The sequence below is a fragment of the Lutra lutra genome, chromosome 13 (genome assembly GCF_902655055.1).
Source record: "Lutra lutra chromosome 13, mLutLut1.2, whole genome shotgun sequence".
Classification (NCBI taxonomy): domain Eukaryota; kingdom Metazoa; phylum Chordata; class Mammalia; order Carnivora; family Mustelidae; genus Lutra; species Lutra lutra.
Window position 1 is genome coordinate 74373100 of NC_062290.1, and position 19702 is coordinate 74392801.

General features: G+C 43.9%; 1 protein-coding gene across 4 annotated transcripts in view; it reads right to left on the reverse strand.

The window, feature by feature from the left end:
* SUSD1 (sushi domain containing 1) overlaps positions 1-19702 on the reverse strand; it is a 128859-nt gene that overhangs the window by 98163 nt on the left and 10994 nt on the right. For 3 of the 4 annotated variants that reach the window (XM_047700513.1, XM_047700514.1, XM_047700516.1), the window contains exons 2-5: positions 18172-18279; positions 15121-15276; positions 4896-5048; positions 4037-4216 (exon numbers count right to left, since the gene is read on the reverse strand). In XM_047700513.1, the coding sequence (XP_047556469.1) occupies positions 4037-4216; positions 4896-5048; positions 15121-15276; positions 18172-18279 (597 nt within the window). Of the gene's footprint in view, positions 1-4036; positions 4217-4895; positions 5049-15120; positions 15277-18171; positions 18280-19241; positions 19279-19702 lie in introns of those variants that run through there. The other variant, XM_047700515.1, reaches the window with a different exon arrangement.

Below are 19702 nucleotides of genomic sequence, written 5' to 3' on the forward strand. Positions count from 1 at the left end.
AAAACATTCTGGAGATAGATAACAGTGATGGCTGGGCAACACTGTGAATTTACTTAATGTCACTGAATGGTATACTTATCAATGGTGAAAATGGTCAATTTTTTATCGTGCGTATTTTACCACAATAAAAAAAAAAAAGTTTAAGGTGGTTGGCCAGTATTATAAGTAACAGGAGAAGCATGTGCAAAAAGCTTGAGGTTGATAAAAGCTTAGCCTGTTGGTTGGGAGAGAATGATGGCAAATGTAACCTGTAAAGAAGCCAAAAAGGCCAAAAACCCTGCTGGCTTCAGAGGCCATGGTTAGAAGTTTGGATTTTGTCTTAGAAGACAGATTTTTTTTTCCCCCCAGAACCCTCCAACTGGTCTACCTCCACTATAAACCAGTCCTCACCACACTCTTACACGGCAAGCAAACTACATGAAGGGAAGAGCACACATCACCTCTTCTCCAGAATCACTCTCCTTCCAGTGAGAACTCATAGCATTTATTCATTCTTCTCACATAATACGTAGGAGTTCACCATTACATCATAGTTCATGATGGACCTGTGTTTGCTCTTCTCCCAGACCCCCGATGGTCTTGGTCACAAGGGCTACAGCATATCTAACATCAGACCTGGGCTCTGGATTGATTGTCGATGACAACACAGTTGAAGAGATTCCTTCACTTTGCTTCTGGCTTGGCTGAATTTTTAAAAATTTAATTTCTTTAGGCTCCCACATACAAACTTGCATCTTTTCTGAAAATGAAAAAAGTCCTACTAAAATAATAGGAAGCACAAACCAGAGACTGACACTGTCTTCTCAAGAGAGCTGATGGACATGGGGGACTGATATTTCCATAAATCCCTCCCTAAATCAGAAGAGGGAGCCACAGAAGCCCTGGGCATTAGGAGCTCTCCTCCTTGCTTCCAGTGCTCACTTCTGAGGCTCGTTCAGAGGGGGACCCATGTCAAGGGGTCCTGGCCACGGTGGCACACAGAGAAGGCAAACAACAGGGTCTACCAACTGTGCCTTCTCTGATGGGGAAGTCTGTGAAATCGGACACAAAAGCTGGGTCTGTGACACACAGCTGCTCCCTTACCAAGTACCTGTTCCTCAGCAACATGGAAGTTCACAGTTTGCTAGAGTTGTTAATGGAATTCCCAATTCCGGTGGCTTTAGACCTCGGAGCTGAAAATGCAGTGCCGGCTGGCCCACGGCCAGGCTTCTGGAGTCCCAGGGATGATGAAGGGTAAGTAAGAAGGGGTGCTCAGAGGAGCAGACACAGCCTTGAGAAGCTGGTGGCCATGTGGTGATGTGGGGGAGGAGAAGGAGGGTGTCAGAGGCAGACGGAGCCGTTATTAAGGAAGGAAAAAAGAAGTGAAGATCTTCCAAATAACAGTTCTTTGGGGAATTTAACAAGTACTCTCCTCCAAATTAACTTTCCCCATTCTCGGTCCAATAATCCAGATGACTACTAGTTCTCAAAGTCACACAAACTCTTTCATTTGGGTTTTCCTATATAAATCCTTAGGGAGTTCTTTGACATGCATTAGGGCACACTTTAATCCAAGTTCTGCATTTTAATTGATCCACTGAAAGATAATGTGAGAACTAAAATGTACTTTTAGAATTTCTTAACCCCCAAGATGACAATTAACTATTAAAAATGTGTTTAGAGCCTGAATCACAAATCAGAACAGCACAAGAATTAACTTAGCCAAACACATCACGGAGGTCCTAGCTATGCAGTAAATTCGGTGAAAACTGTTTCCTTTTTTTGCAAAATGGAAAACAGCGTTGTTACTTTGTCTAAGGCATTTAACATTCTTTCAATAAAGAAAGAATATCATATATGAAAATCATCCTGGATCCCCCCAGTGGAAGTTACCAATGTTAATATTTTGATGTATCACCTTCTAAACTTTCATGAGCATATATGTGCATATGAGATTTTTCAAAATTAATGTGATGTTATTCATATAACTGATAACTCAGTAATACACTGTTAAGCCTAACCTATGTCAATAAGTATTATTTTCCAATGTAATTTTTATTGGCTACATAATATTCCATTTCATGTACATGCCATGATTTATTTAATTGATTTCCCATTGATAGACATTTGGGATTTTTCCAATATTTCACTTATAAACAACTATAACTACAGAAAATTATAAATATGAGTGCTTTCTACTTCTCTCCACAAATAAGTTTGAAAATCTGAATAGAATCAATGATTTCCTAGGAATATGTAAATTACCAAAGTGGACCCCAAAAAGGATAGAAAACTTAGACCTGTAAGTATAGGGTTTTTTAAAATAGCCCAAGGACTACCTCTCTAAAAAAGCCACATCCAGATAATTTGCAAGTGAAATCTCCTAAGCCTTTAAAAATTCTATTTAAGGGCGCCTGGGTGGCTCAGTGGGTTAAAGCCACTGCCTTCGGCTCAGGTCATGATCCCAGGGTCCTGGGATCGAGCCCCACATCAGGCTCTCTGCTCAGCAGGGAGCCTGCTTCCTCCTCTCTCTGCCTGCCTCTCTGCCTACTTGTGATCTGTCTGTCAAATAAATAAATAAAATCTTTTTTTAAAAATTTCTATTTATAGTAGTCCAGAGAAGGAAGAAAGAGAGAAATTTTTTCACATTCTTTTTTTTTAAATTTAGAATAATACTGATACCAAACCCAACAATGATGGCATAGAAAAAAGAAAATAAACCAACCTCACTTCTGAATATTAATGTAAAATTTCTAAATAAAGTTTAGCAAATATAATCCAGATAAAAAGAAAAAAAAAACCAAAGACCCAGAAAGAAGGCTCCATTCCAGATATTAGTTTATAAGATCATTATCAAGAAATCTAAAAATATAACCTTACCATATGACTTGGTTAAAGCAGAAACGTATATGATCACTTGAACACATCTAAAAGATGTAATAAACGTAACTCATTTCTGAATTTTTTAAGCCCCAGTAGAGTGAGACTAGATAGAGGCTTCTTTAAGATTATGTCATGCCAGGGGCACCTGGGTGGCTCAGTGGGTTAAAGCCTCATGCCTTCGGCTCAGGTCATGATCTCAGGGTCCTGAGATCGAGCCCCGCATCGGGCTCTCTGCTCAGCGGGGAGCCTGCTTCCATCTCTCTCTCTGCCTGCTTCTCTGCCTGCTTGTGATCTCTGTCAAATAAATAAAATCTTTAAAAAAAAAAAAAAGATTATGTCATGCCAGGGGCACCTGGGTGGCTCCATCAGTTGATCATCGGACTGTTGGTTTTGGCTCAGGTCATAATCTCAGTGTCCTAGGATCAAGTGCTGTGTCATGCTCTGAGCTCAGCACAAAGTCTGTTTGAGATTCTCTCTCCCTTTCACTCTGCCCCTCTCCCCTCGACGTGCACACATGAGCCTTCTCTTTCTCTCTCTCAAATAAATAAATAAAATCTTAAAAAAAAAAAAAAAGAATACAACTTCTGAAACCAGAATTTCTGGGTTCAAGTTCAGCTCTATCGCTAGCTATATGACCTTGAACAGATTACTTCATTTCTCCATGCCTCACTCTCCTCATCTGTAAAATGGGATAATAACAGTACATACTCCTAGGGATCCTGTAAGGATTGATTGAGTCAATTGATATAAAGTACTTAGAACAGCACCTGGCACATGACTCTGGGTCAGTGTGCATAAGACTATAAGTGGGTCAAAGAGCCAAGACCATGAAAGCATTAATGAAAAACTAAAACCACTGCCATGAAAGTCATGAATAAGGACACTCAAAGTCAACACTACTATTTAACTTTTTGTTCTGAAAGTACTAACCAAGTGGGTTGATCACGAGAAACCTAACTTACAAACGTAGAAAAATAAAAGATGGAATTATCATGATTTGCCAATACCTATTCCTGAAAATACCAAGAAAATCAACTAGAATGCCTCTCAGAGACAACAGGAACTTACCGGATCTATTTAATTCATTCACCACCCTAAAGAGAAATTCAGAGAGAAATACGAAAACAATCTCAAAACGACAGAAGCTGGGATCCTGGACCTTTTGAAAACTCACCTTGGCAATGTAACTTTGGGGACTCCCACGTGCCCAAAGCTGTGCAGCTTGAAACTGTATCTTCCAGGTCACTGAAAAATCCTTCTTTGCAAGCATAGCGCACCTGACTGCCAAGCCTGGAAGTGTAATTTCCGACGATAAGGCCATCTGGGACCTCAGGAGGGAGGCCACAGTCTATTTCTGAAAATAAATGAATGTCAAATTCATTACTATGTGAATATGAATTTACAAAACTCATCATCTCTCTCCACCTCTACCCCATCGTCCCCTTTCCCTCCACACACATGCACATCTGAGCAATATTTTACATAGACTGGTTCATTTCCATTTTGACTTCTGGGCATGTTTCCAGTGACTGTCTCTATTCAATCTTCTGGCCTTCCATCAGTAATAGCATCTACACAGACACAAAGCTGATGGGAGTTGGCAGTCAACCCTCACTAATTCACACTAGTTAAAGAGAAGCCTAGCCCAGTGGAGTAAAACATTTGAATTGCAAAACACCTTCAGATATATACGGCTTTGTAATTTTCAGAGTCATTTTTCTATTGCTGGTCCTTAAGAGGGCAGCTATGTTTACTATATAAAATCATGTTTCGTGGGAGAATATCTACTAACTGGTAAAAATCCCGGAAGTTTACCAAGTGTAGCTTTTTTTTTTTTTTAATCTAAGATAGCCAGCCCCTTTTACCCTGTAATATTGACTTTATTTAATAGGTTGTACAAATGTGCAAAGGAACAGATAATCTCCACTCATATCCCCAACACAGGCCCCACGGACACAGGTTCCGAGCAGAAGAAAGTCATCTGAGAGCAGAATCCCACTTTCAGAAAGCTCCCTTCTTTGGCAAACACCCACCTGTGCATGACGTGGTGTCTCTGGCCGGGTGGAAAGGTTCGGGCCCATTCTCTGGCAAGTATCCATCCATACAGTAGCATTTGAAACTTCCGTAAGTGTTCACACACCGTCCTCCTTGCCGGCACAGGCCGGAAATCTCACACTCATCGATGTCTTGAGACCCAGATATAAGAAGGGAGAGAAAAAACAATAAAAAGGGAAACACAGGGACACAGGGGCATTGGAACAGCCATTTCTCACATTCTCAATCTACCCTTGCAAAAAAGGATGCATTTGTTTGCGAGGGCATCATGAGTTTTATTTCATTCTTCAAAGGTTATTTTCATATACCCTTTCTTTATGCCACCAGTACTAAAAGGTGCTCAATAAATCCTTGTCAATGTTGTTTTGGGAATTTACAAAAACCAACAACTATCACCAACTCTCTGACACCCAACAAAAAGAGCCCCAGAGAAGCATGCTGAAAAAAATTCAATCACTACAAAATAAGGATGGCCTCTACCTCATACCTGAAGATACCTGAAGGATGGGGCCCCTGGGAGGCTTACTTAGTCTGTTAAGTGTCTGACTCTTGGTTTTGGCTCAGGTCGCGATCTCAAGGTCATGAGATCAAGTCCCTTGTCAGGCTCCTTGCTGGGCATGGAGCCTGCTCAAGATTTTCTCTCTCTCCCCCTCTGCCCCTCTCTTTAAAAAAAAAAAAAAAACAAAAGAAAGAAAGAAAGAAAAAAAACCTAAAGTAGAACTCCAAATATAAAACAATTTAAACCAGAGTGAAAAATGCTTTCTAGCTCATGACCACGGGGTAAGTCAGGTAATAAGAGGAAAATTCAGAAGGGTCTCACTAATTTTATCAAGATTACAAGAACTTAAGACAAGCTTTGAGAAGAAAAATACATGCCCGTTGGCAGACTTTTCTCCTTGACTAAAGACAGCCCAAAGTATCAGGTACAGCAGTAAAAACTGCATAGTAATTCAGAGACCGGAGAAGAAACCTCTCTGCCAGTTAGTGGATTTTCCCCCCAGAAATGACTTAGAGAACAAAATAAAAACTGTAGGAATGCCATCAGAGCCATACACACACCAATTTCACCAAACAAAACAAAACAAACAAAAAAAAAAAACCTTAAGTGAAATGGGACTATTCCCAGGACACTTGCAAGAACCATGGTGGGGGGCAGGGGGCAGGGGAGCCAAGAACAGGGAATAGCAAGACTGAGGAAAACCTGGTTGTTACCGGGCTCTGGGATTTTAAAGGCTGGTAATTTTGGAAGGACCACTATAAAGTGGCCAATATTCTATTCTGCCAGATGAAGAGCATTTTGTTTTGTTTTGTTTTCTAAAACCTACTAACACCATAGTTTCACAAAAGAAGGAAGAAAATATCAGAACCTTTTTAAGTTTTGTTTGTGACTTTATCAAAACTTACTATACTTTCCTTTTTGTTTGCATTTGGGTCTTGGACCAATGAACTCCTCATCGCTCACTGATCATTGTTAAGGAGGCAGCAATTACTGTAACTGCTGAAAGAGCCCACACAAGCTACCAGTTCTGATCAACGTACATCTCTAATGCAGTAAACTTCGGGGAAAATCTGGGAGATCATCTCTAAAGATGGTTGGTCATTTCTTGGGGATTCAAGAGTGGAATCCATTCCCCCTCCCCATGGGCTGGTCTAGAGGCTCGCTTTGGACAACAGAAGGCAGCAGAAGCTAACGCTGTGCCTTTTGTGAACCTGATCTGGGAGACGACTGGCAGCTTCATCTCTCCCTCTGTTGGCATACAGTGGCCATGCTGTAAGGAAATCCAAGCTATCATGCCTGGCAGAGAAGTCACTCAAGGGACAGCCTAAAGATGAGACATCACGTCAAGAGAGAGGCCCCCCTGGAAAACTAAGGTGTCCTGACTGACAGTCAGCATCAAGGCCCTAGAATGTGAAAGAGGCCTTCTTTTACCTACCAGCCCAGCCCAGCCCAGCCATATGAGTTGTTGCCATATGAGTGAGAGAACCACCTAGCCATGGAATTGTGAGTAATAATAAATTGTTGTTACAAGCCATTAAATGGGGTGGGGGATGGGGCAGGGGGCAGGGAGTACCATTATGCAGTAATAGATGACCAAAACACTCTTGACATATGAAGAGATGCAGAAGTCCAAATGAAATTAAGAGGATACTGGGTGTAAAGATTACTTAAAAATAAAATCTTCAAAAAAAAAAAAGGGGGGGATACTGCAATCTATGAAAAAAGGGGAACTTCTGAAAAACACAATGAGAACTTGGAAATTAAAAATAAACTGTGGGGGGCACTTGGGTGGCTCAGTTGGTTAAGCAACTGCCTTCAGCTCAGGTCATGATCCTGGAGTCCTGGGATCGAGTCCTGCATCAGGCTGCCTGCTCAGTGGGCAGTCTGCTTCTCTCTCTGATCCTTTCCCCTCTCATGCTCTCTCTCTCACTCTCATTCTCTCTCAAATAAATAAACAAAATCTTTTTCAAAAGTGAAAAAACAAAATGTGAATGCCAAAAATAAAAACCCAATAGAGGCTCTGAATAATAGGTTGGTCGCTGCTGGAAAATAAATTTGCAAATTCCAACTTGAAGAATTTGCAAAAAACACATAGAAAAGGAAATCATATGAGACAGAAGCTATAGGACAATAGACAACATAAGGACAGATCCAAAATATGGGATATTCACTTAAGAGAAATTGCAAAAGGCACCCAGGTGGCTCAGTCATTTAAGTGTCTGACCCTTTGTTTCAACTCAGGTCATGATCTCAGGGTCATGGGACTGAGCCCCAAGTCAGGCTCCCTGCTCAGCACAGAGTCTGCTTGAGATTATCTCTCCCTCTGCCCCTCCCACTTGTGCTCACTCTTTTTCTCTCTCCCTCTCTCTCTCAAATAAATAAATAAATCTTAATTGAAAATTAATATCAAAGGGAAAATTTCCTCTGCTTATGTATTCATATCCAAAGCACCTTTTGAGGTGACAGGCGTTAATGTTGAAAAATGAAAGTCATCTGAGTTTCATGGAATAAAAGAAAAATCTATGAAAAAAGAGAGAAAGGAATTGTAATCTTGAAGAAAAGAAAACCAATCTGACCTAGGACTTCTTGTCTGAGACACCAAATACTAATGAAATATTTATAGAGTTCTAAGGAAAAAGGAGCAAGACATAGTACTATATTTAAGTCAAGGTATGACATTTTAGAACATGAAGGATCTCAGAAACTATACTATTGACAGTTCTTTTTTTAATCTTTTTTTTTTTTTCTTAGCAGATTCCATACCCAGCACAGAGCCCAACGTGGGGCTCAGACTGAGAACTGTGAGATCAAGACCTCAGCCAAGATCAAGAGCTGGAAGCTCGACCAACTGAGCCACCCAGGCAACCCTTGACATTTCTTTTCTGAAAAAGATTTTGAAAAACATCCAAGCCAGCGAAAAACATCAGAATAAAGAACGTCAAGAAGGGAAACATAATTAAAAACGACAATAACAACAAAGACGTAAGACACGAAACCAATAAAAACTCAGTTAAACAACTGATAACAGGGCACCTGGGTGACTGTCAGTTAGGCGTCCGCCTTTGGCTCAGGTCATGATCTCAGGGTCCTGGCATCGAGCCCCGCATTGGGTTCTCTGCGCAGCGGGTAGCCTGCTTCCCCCTCTCCCTCTCCCTCTGTGCTCTCTCTCTCCCTGTCTCAAATAAATAAATAAAATCTTTAAAAAAAAAAAACAGCTGTTGATATAAAATCATGGGCTTTTGGATAATAGTTAACAAAGGATTCTTAAAATCTAAAGCATAGGAAATAAAATCAATCTCAATCCAGCACAAACTTTAGAGATGATTTCAACCCTGCAGGATCCAGCATGTGTTCCTAGAACGGGATCCATCATTTCAGCTTATCAAGATTCTGTATTCCAAGGGTGGGGGTTGTAAAATGTGGACATATACCTTTGTCACAGTAATGATCTTCCAGCCTGCCATCTGCCCCAGGCTCTTCAGAAGACAGTGAGTGGGAATAAACGGATTTTTCAGTAGAAACAGGAGGTACCAGTACCACAGGGCAAAAATGTGGCTAGGTAGCAATGGTAGGGAAAAGACAGAGTTTCTAGATACTGATCAGCTCTTCATGAGTCACCACAGTCATTAATCAGCCTGCTTTGTGTCCAGTCATTCAATAACCTAATAACAATGATTGTTAGAACGAGCGCTAATCCAGATGACTCCTGTGTGTCAGCTGGCACAGGCCAGCCACTGTTCTAAACCCTTCATTACTTATTACTAATTATTTTCATCTTATTCCACACAATAACCCCATGAGCTAGATGCTATTATTCTCCCCATTTTACAGCAGAAGTAGCTGAAACACAGAGTGAGTAAGTAACGACACTAAAGTCAACACAGGTTAAGTGGTGGGAAAGCCACACTTGGAAACCAGGCATGTAGCTCCAGGACCACACCCTTAGCCACTGGTCACACCGTGTCTCCTGTTACAGTTGCACTATACCATCAGCCGATCAATAATTCCATCTTGTCCACAGACAATATCAAAGAAATCCATTGTCTTCATGAAGTCCAGAAGCACCTAGCATCTTTCCGTGAGATCGGTGACGTCATTCTGACTTTTAATGCCCTGCTACCTCTTAATGCTCACAAACCGTCTCTTTTCTAACCTATTCTAGAATCTTGGCTGCATAAACATGGTAAGCTCATTAGAATAACTTCTCCATGTGGTGGATTCCATGGGGCCTACCAAGGTCATAACATGTTTGCTTGGGAAGGAAAAACGTTCTGAGCAACTGAGCAACCTTATTAATAAGCCTAAGTAATCGAGGGGGAAATTTTCCCTTGTCCCATTGTATATACCGAACTATTTAACTTTATCCACAGCCAGAACAATTCCTTGCCAGAAAGTAGCAAAACTGAGCAGGACACGCTGACCTGGTCCCAGGGCCCCATGTTCTATATATACTCTTTCCATCTAATAGCCTGGGCTTGAAAGTCAAACAGACCCTTGAGAACTGACTCTGCTACTTATTAGATGTACTCAGGTCTGTTCCTTAACCTTTCTAAACCACTTTTGTAAAATGAAGCTAATTAAGTTGGCTAATACGTGAATAGGCCTTGCCTTTCTACAGACTCCGTTCTCCCTGGAGCACAAGCCACTCCTTCAGAGCCTGCACCTAACCCTCAGTGTGACCATGAGCCAAGCCCTCCCACACACACATACACAGACTCTCCTGGGTTTCTTGGCTGTGGTCTGGGGAGCGGCCGTGTGGCTTGTCCCCCAGGATCGGAATCCTCTCGGACAGAATCCGAAAATGCATCTGGAGGACCCTTAGCTAGAACAGGAGGGTCAAAGAAACAAGGGTTTAGCTTTGGCGGGCGTACCCGAGGGGCAAGTCTCTGAAGGCCCCTTTACACACAAGCTCTGGCCTGGAAATGCCTTTAAAACCTGAAGGCTCAGAACAGACTCAGTGATAAAAGTACATGGAAGAATTTTCACATAAATGAAAATGCTCTCACAGCCTGTTCTTCTCCCTGTAGCCAACTAATTACTAGTTCCTTCGACTCCATGCAGGGGAAACGAAAATGACTTCCTCGCATCTTGGAAAGTAACGTTACTGCTTTTTTTCCTACCCTCTTGCCTACCCAATGCCAAGTTCAGCTAAGAAGCCTGCATCTTAAGAAGCCACAGTTATTCAGAGGGACACAAACATCCATTTAAAATCAAGACGGTTGGGACGCCTGGGTGGCTCAGTTGGTTAAGCAGCTGCCTTCGGCTCGGGTCATGATTCCAGCGTCCTGGGATCGAGTCCCGCATCGGGCTCCTTGCTCAGCAGGAGCCTGCTTCTCCCTCTGCCTCTGCCTGCCATTCTGTCTGCCTGTGCTTGCTCTCTCTCCCTCTCTCTCTGACAAATAAATAAAATCTTAAAAAAATAAAAAAATAAATAAATAAAATCAAGACGGTTAAATTCACATCATTTGTTGCTAATGTCCGGTATTGGCAAAGATGTGAAGAAATGAAGACCTTCGTGAAATGATCAGTGAGAGAGAATATTGGTGTGAACTTTTTGGAAGACAATCTGGCACAATGTACTGAAAAATAACAATGTGTAGGTATACCTTTGATACAAAAATTATTTTCCAGAATTTATAACAAGGAATAATTATCTGTAGAGATGTAGGTACAAGGATGTTCACTATAGCATTTCTTATGATAGCACACACACACACACACACACACACACACACAAAATATAACAAGCAGGAAAACAACCACAAGAAGGGAAAAACTAATCAGTTAAGTAACACAGTACAGCCACATAATAAATTCTGTGTAGTTGATACATATAAGGTAGGAGACCATATCTAAGATCATGCTCAGAACAAAGGACCTGAACTGAAAGGGTTATCCATTTCCTTCACAATCTTGCCAAAGCTGCTACTTTGTTTAGGAAAATCTACTTTATAGATGCCTCAAAGCTCCTGTCCCAGTTACTCCTCCCAAAACTTTAAACTAGTGGAGCAAAACAAGAACCATGTGTGCATATTTTACTACACTCAATAAGGCCTTGGGAAGGAATCTGGGATCCCTATATCCTAGAGCGAGAGGAAGCCAGAGGCAAGAGTGAAGTGTGGGGGCACCTGGGTAGCTCAGTGGGTTAAGCTTCTGCCTTCAGCTAAGGTCATGATCTCAGGGTCCTGGGATTGAGCCCTGCACTGGGCTCTCTGCTCAGCAGGGAACCTGCCTTCCCCCCTTCTCTCTGCCTGCCTTTCTGCCTACTTATGATCTCTCTCAAATAAATAAAATTAAAAAAAAAAAAAAAAAAGAGTGAAGCGTGGGAGATGTTCACATGTGCAGGAGCTCAGGCATGCCCTTTCACTCCCAAAGAGAAACAACGGTGCCTTAATCAAAGCCTCTTGCATTTAAGGGAAGGATGCTTTCATTTAACCATCTTCCGATTCAGAATCTTTGGTCTCTCTCTCCTTCCTGGGAGCTGGAGCTGTAGCGGGGGCCTGAAGCCATCACCCACCAGGATTAGAGACGTGACTAAGCAGGAGTCCAGGGGACTCCACAGGGAAAATAGTCAGGAAGCTGTTGGATACGAGCAATGCACTGTTGAGTGCAGCAGTAACTCCCCAGCCCACTTTTCCTTAGGTTTATCTGTCCTTGTTGCTTCCTTGTTTCAGAGTAGTAAAACATGACACTTGTGGAATAAAACACAGCTAAAACAAAGGATTAGGATTTGGGGAGCAAAATCCCATTTGGAAGGAGCACTGGGAGGAACCTCAAACAGCAGCAAGTCCATTGGGCAATATCCCACACAGACACGTTGTGTCCGAGCCCGCAGCGGGCCACTCCAGGACCAAAAACAACAGGCAGCCCAGAAGCTTGAGAGCAAAGGCTCACACAGAGAACGGACTCCTGACCTGGGAGAGAAACCAACAGACGTCTTGGCAGGGGTAGGGATTGACATCTAGCAATGATGGTGTTTACTTCACCACAGGCAGACTATGTGATACAGGCTCTGAGCAGAAGGTTCTGGAAACTGATGAATGGCAACGCATTTACTTCCTCTGGGAAGTAAAATTTTTCCTTCCTTTTTCCCCATTTCCTAGTTAAGGCTGAAATGCTGTTACACTTCTCTGGGAGAAACGGCATCAGGCCTTTGATCCTGCAGGAGATGAGCTGAATGAAAAGAAGGCTGCAGCCGCCATCAGACTAGAGAGGGATTCCCAACACCTGGGGAATTCAAAGGCGCACAAAACGCATTTTGCAATTCTCAGCAGACATGCTAGGGCCATGCCTCCTTTGGAGTCAGGCTGGTAGGGAGATGACAGCCCCAGGCCTGCTCCCACACCAGCATCATCTCTCTCCCACCCTCCTCACATTTGAAATGCCACAGAGCTTCTCCCTCGGCCAAGTTTCTGGGAGCCCCAGAACTTGTCTGGGGCAGCCCTGGGGGCCAGGTGCAAGCTCTCTGGAACTAGAACCCTCTCGTGGGTGACATCCAAAGAGGCCCACCGGCAAGCAGCTCCTGAATCTGGCTCGGACTCTGCAGAGTCCAACCAACACCCGGTCGCAGGAGTTCTTATAAGTCAGGAACCAGGATTCACATCCTGTGGATCCAGACAAACACTGGATAACCTGATACCCCAAAACGTGCTAAGCCTCAATGGACAGGAACAGTCCCCGCTGTTCCCGTGGCAACCGTGATGCCTAGAGACACTCAGTATCGTCGAGAAAAGTCACCCATCAGCTTTTACAAAGTGATAACCAGAGATCTCAAAAGGAGAGGTCACGAGAATGATTGCCCACAGATACGGGTCTTCTTTTGAAGTGGCAGAGGTATTCTGAAACTAGATAGTGGTAGTTATTGCACAACTTTGGGAATATACTAAAAAGCACCTTAACAGAGTGAATCTGATGGTATGTGCATTATGTCTCACTTAAAAAAAAAAGTCACTAAATAATTACAAATGGAAGACAAAGAAGAGCTGAGATCAGGATTTTGTTCCAGGAAGACTGGTTCTTATTAGGCTGACATCTGTTTGGCCCTTGCACAAAATATTTCTTTCTTCTTCTCCTCCTCCTTCTTCTCTCCTCCTTCGAATTTTTTTTTTTTTTTAAGTCAGATGCATCTTTGGGAAGGTGAGTGATAGATACAGTGATAAAAGTTTTCCCCCAGCAAACTCTTACAGCCTTGAAAACACGATTTTCAGTATCACGTCCTCCAGAAAGTTCCCTGATTCCTTCCCCACTTTCAAGATAAGAGCCCACATGGATTCCAGATTCCCTAAGTGTCCTTTGCTCACCTATGACTAACACTTTATACTGAAATTAGCTATGTGCTATCACTGGCCCCTGGCACCGCCTTGGCTCAAGGGAGCTACAGGAGAAATGTGTCTTGGATGAACAGAACATCCTATCATCACCTTGTCAGGTTTTTTAAAAATGGGCACGTGACAGGATGAGCACTGGGTGTTACACTGAACTGATGAATCACTGAACATTATATCAAAAACCAATGATGTACTATACCTTGGCTAACTGAATTTAAATTTAAAAAAAAATTTTTAATTGATACGTTGTTTTTTTAACGCATCTAATTTAATTCTGCACCATTGCACTTCGGCAATCGTACAACAAGCCATTTGCTACCGAAAACAACAGTATATCATAAAATGTTTTCTCTGAGGGAACAGGCTTCATTCAGGCCAAGAATAAATCAAGTGGACCCCTTGAGGGATTTTTTTTACCTCGGTGCAGGTCAAGAGGGAGAATGAATCAGAGCATCGGAATCTGTGCTTTCCGGTGGGGTAAGGAGATAAAACAACGTTCTCCTTTCCCTTTTCCCTGAAAACCTTTCAATATCACAAAGCTTTTAAGCAGAGTCGTTAAGTCTATGCAAAACCATCGCAGAACCTGCAGTCTATTCCTGCCTTTCCTCTTCCTCACCGTTCCCAGATTTTCTTAGAAAACCAAAGAGCTACAATATCATGACATGCTGTAACATGGAGTTCGGCCAAGAGTTTCAGGGTTCCGTGAAAATCAGGATTTTGCCCACCCACTGTATTCACCCAACATGTGTCCCAAGCCTCACAGCGGCTGAGATCGAAAACATGGCCCTCCTCACCCGGCGGAATCTCTGAGACGCAAGCCCCGTCTCTCACCAGGGACCACTCAGAGCTCCCAGAAGCCAACATCACAATGTCCACCCCCTGGGCCTTTGATGGGCCTTGTGCACAGTGCCAGAGTCACCACAAGAACACCCCAGCTGGGGTTCCAGAAACACCATCTCTGAGAGCCCCTCCTTGTTTGGTAGAAAAATGTTCAAACGCACGGAACAAGAGAAACACAGAAAGCATTTGCCAGTGAACTCCCAAGACCCACCCCCCAACACCTGCTCACAGTGTCATTTAAGACCCCTTAGAGATCGTAATAACACTAGATAGCTCCTGATACCACTAGATGCTTCAGCATGCGTCTCCCAAAATGAGAATGTCATCCCCAGTATTACAATCCCGTGATGCTAGCTAACAGAAGGAACAGGAGTTTCCTAACACTCACTAATACTCAGCCCATGTCCCAAACTCCCCCCATGGACCTTCTGCAGGGAGAGTCCCTCCCTGAAACCACGCCCACTCCCAGCCCGGCCCTCTCCCTCCTCCACACGCCAGACACTGTCCTGCCATCACCACAGCCCCCTCCTTGAGTACCTGTGCAAAATGTGCCGTCATTGGGAATGAATGTTTTGTTGTTGTTTGTGGCTCGATATCCTTCTAGGCAAATGCAGTAAAAACCTCCGAGTGTGTTGTGGCAAGATGTGTGGTTTCCGCAGACCACAGTGGCTCCAAACTGGCACTCGTTTTTATCTGTTGATACATTAAGACAACGCACAGAAAGGGCTATCAATCCATTCCACGTCCAATAACCCAGACTGTCCTCCTGGGCTACAGACCTGGGAGCTGCTATTCTGTGACAACATCCCAAGGGTCTCCTCACGATGATTCTCAGACTGCAGGGCATGGGTCCCCCACAGTCGTGTGCCAGGCATATATAAAACCACAAGAGAGGGGCACCCGGGGGGCTCAGTCGGGTAAGCAGCTGACTCTTGATTTAGGCTCAGGTCATGATCTCAGGGTCATGAGATCGACCCCCAAGTTGCGCACAGAGTCTGCTAAAGTTTCTCTCTCCCTCTGCGCCCCCCATGCCCCCACACTCATCCTCTCTCTAAAATAAATAAATCTCTCTAAAATAAATAAGATCTTTAAAACACACACACAAACAAGAGAAATCCAGCGTCTTAGTCTGACCATTCATCTTATTTGAAGATTGGGAGAAGGGGTTGCACATTCCCACATTGACCGTGTTCATCTGTCATTATATACCGCTCCAGCTCCGTCTTCCAAGCTGCGGGTTGTGATTCTTTTTCCATCTCTTCACACTCAAGAAGACCTTGTGAAAGAAACACACCCAGCAGCACCCCATTTCCAGCTCAGCCAGCCACACTCTCTTGCTTTTCTCATGAAAGGCAGAGTAGGACAATCTTGCATCCAGTGAATAACCGGAAAATTTGTTACTTCTGAGTTACCAGGAAACGCAGTGGAATTAGTGCTTAAGCCTCATCCGGGAGCAGAGCTGATATTGCGGCAGGAACAGCTCCTGCTAATCGTCAACGACCCATGTGAATATTAGTCACCCCGTGAGGAGCTGAGGTAGAGGATGCGGGCAAGTCCGCAGAAGCCTGCCCTGAGCATTTTTAATGCAGTCATTGGACATAGGTGTCGAATGAAGGTAAATTACCCTCCTGGTTCTGTCCTGCAGCTCAGGGCTTGGCAAACTTTCTGTGAAGGGCCGTCTCCAGTGGCAAGTGCTCACCCATGCTTTTAGAGCACAAAGCAGCCACAGACCATAAGCAAACAAATGAGCAACGTTGTCTTCTAATAAAAGTCTATTTATAAAAACAGGCAGGCCAGCCTCTGCTCACTCTGGCCTGGCCTTAACAGCAGAAGAACTCCTGAGACCAATTTCTTATGCATTCTTTCAGAGCTGATCTCTGCCCCTGGTTGTTTTGTTTGGGGGTGGGGGGTGTCATCAATTTATGCACTGGAGTTTTTCTGATTGTTATTTAGTGTTTGACTATAGCATGGGTTTGCCTCTCACAATTGCACTCAATTCCTGCTGCCTCAAAAGTACCCTTCCCAAAATCCGGCTTTCCTTTTTTTTTTTTTTTCCTCCCTATTTTCCTTACAGGTGTTATCTTTTTGGAAATGTCACTGAAGATGGAACACAGCTCATGGTTAACACTGTCTACGGTGTGATCTGCATGGGAGCAGGGAGAGACAGCCCTCAAGCTACCGCCTGGCCAAGTGTCCAGCCCAGCTGATGAGCCCTGCACGAGGCTTTCAGACACCAGTCCAGCCACCCATAAGATGCTGCATTCCTGTCCTCGGCTAGCGTTTCTGAGACAGGTCTCCCCAGCAGGCTTCTCCAGAAGGGACAGTGGGTTTGTAGAGAATTCTAAATTTCTGAGGCCCCTTGACTGCAGACCACGTTACAGCATGCAGGGCACACAGGTAATGACACCTGTGACCCGTGGTGTGGTCTCAGCAGGCCACATACTGGCGTAGGCAGTGTCTAGTGTCTGAGAGCAAGTACCACATAAATCAATAAGCCCCTTCCTCCCATTAAGAGAAGTTTCGATTCAGAAGTCAAGGGGCAATCAAGAGTGAGGCGAGCTTCTGCAGGCGGGAGACCGCCTTTGGGGAGGGAGCAGAGAAGGCTGTCTGTACTCATTTCCCACCTCACTTCCAAGCCCCTGCTAGCGAGCTATGGGAGGAGAAGGATTCGAGAAATGCCCCAGGAACCTCAGACTGCAGGGCAGCCACAATTCTCCTGGGCTCTCTCCCAAAGAGAGAGGGTCCAAGGGGGGCACAGATCCAGGCTGCAGGAATGGGCCATGGTGTGTGACTGTGAGAGGGTGTATCTGTGAAGTAGAATATGACTTTTGGAACTGGGAATTGTTACTACTCTTTAGGAAGAGGAAACCCAAAGATATCACAAGGCTGTCTACACAGTCAGTGCACAGCCGCAAGGCAAACTGTCAATATTCGTAGTGCACATAACAAGGTTGCTGGGAGGACAGTGTGGTTCTCCTATCATTCACTCTGAGAAATGTTGAGCCCGGATACTGCTCGAGTCTCACACTGGAGGCCATGAAGCCAAAAAATTACCTTAGATCCTTCCTAAAGGCCTTTGTATTCCTTTAAGCCACCCAAGACCCCAGTGGACAAGAACTCCAAAAAATCTGGAGGATAAATTCTGGGAGACATAAGACTCAAAGCAATACTACTTCATCAATTAGCCCAAAAATCCAATAGGCAATTGTGTTTTGTTTCTCCTCGGGGTACGAATACAAATCATCTTACATCGAAACAACCAGGAGCAATTAAGGAAGGCAATATTTACTCAAGTTGTTAAGTTAAACTCGGGACTTGAAAACAGATTTCAAATTTGCGTTGGGCCAGAGAATTTCCAGAGACTCAAGTTCAATGACCCTTTAACACGGAAGATACTGCCTTGCAAACGCCCCAGACAGGCTATACCCGAACACTAAAACAAAGGCCTATTATAATGGACAAGACTTCCTGTGATGAAAACAGGTGAGCAAAGCAACAGTCTTCCCCACAAGGACATTAGCTCTTTAACACTAGAGAATCTCCTTACTTGACCCCACTTTCCAACTTCACCCAAGAACCAGAGCTTACCCATACAGTAAGTTCTCCCGTTGCCCACGAATCCGTATTTGCAAACACACATCTTCATCCCTTCAGCTTGCTTGCAGGTAGCGTGTTCATGGCAAGTGGCGCAGACATCTAAACCAGAATCATAAATCGTAGATTACAGGAAAAGAAAAATGCGATCGCCTCCTCTGGACAAGCCACAGTTTGAGTAGTAGACATTTACAACGGAGAACCAGAATTGGAACAGCCGAATGATAAAAGGCACATCTGATCCCATCCTTAAAAACCTGCAACGGCTACTCACTGCCCACAGAGAGAAGTACAAAATACAAACAGTATTTTGTACTTTTTGTACAAAAAGTACAAAAATACCTCGACCTGCCATCAAACCTCTTAACAGTCTGACTCTAAGCCAACCCCTAGCCCAAGCCTCACTGTTCTCAAACACAAACCACACACAATATTCTCTAGGCAGGAGACTGATGACTCTTTCTCACACATGCCGTCCCCTGTCCTACTTCATGCCCTGGTCATGATGTTCCCTTTGAGGAAGAGAAATGCCTATCTCCTTCTCTGTCCAGCTAGCACCCATTCCTACTTGAAGACTCACCTTAAACCCATATTCTCCCTGGTGTCATCCCCATTACTCTGTTCTCATGGAAAATTTAATCCCTCTGTACTCTGCTAACACTTGCACATTCCCACATTGGCCGTGTTCATTTGTCATTATATACGGTTCCTGCTCTGTCTTCCAGGCTGCGGGACTTCGTCATTTGCCCCTATACCGTCAGGGCACAGTATAAACATCCAAGGCACTTTTACTGAGTGACTGGATAAAGGAACTTGCAGTCCTACTTGCCACAACTCAAAAAGCAAGTGGAAGGGAGAAGAACTCATCTGTCTCTTGCCCCATCTGTGTTTCTTTTAGGGAAAAAATGAAGGTGCTTAAAATGTCAGTGAGATGAACAGCCGGGTCCCAGCCGGATGACCAGGTCCAATTACTTCGACAGGCAGCAGAGATGTGGGAGGCTAACACACGCAAACCTACTAGAGGGGGATGGGTACATGGCCCAAGGTCAAGCAAGGACTTCTACCTGAGGCTCTGTGGGGTATCATGTTGTCCTCTCAGTGTCTGTAATTTCAGGAGGGGCCCCGGTCGGGAGAGTCAGCATGGAATTCCATCTCAGTCTTGGCCCCATGACTACCCAGGGAATAAACACTCAGCCCTCGGGTTGCTCCAGGCAACTGAGACAGGAGGATTTCCAAGTACAGACAGCCCTGACTTACAGTGGTTCAACTTACAATCTTTCGACTTGACAGTGGTGCAAAAGCAATATACATTCAGTAGAAAGCATACTTCAAATTTTGAATTTGGATCTTTTTTTTTTTAAAGATTTTATTTATTTGACAGAGAGAGAGAGATCACAAGTAAAGAAAGAGAGAGAGAGAGGAGGAGGCAGGCTCCCTGCCTAGCAGAGAGCCTGATGTGGGACTTGATCCCAGAATCCTGAGATCAGGACCTGAGCTGAAGGTCGAGGCTTAACCCACCGAGCCA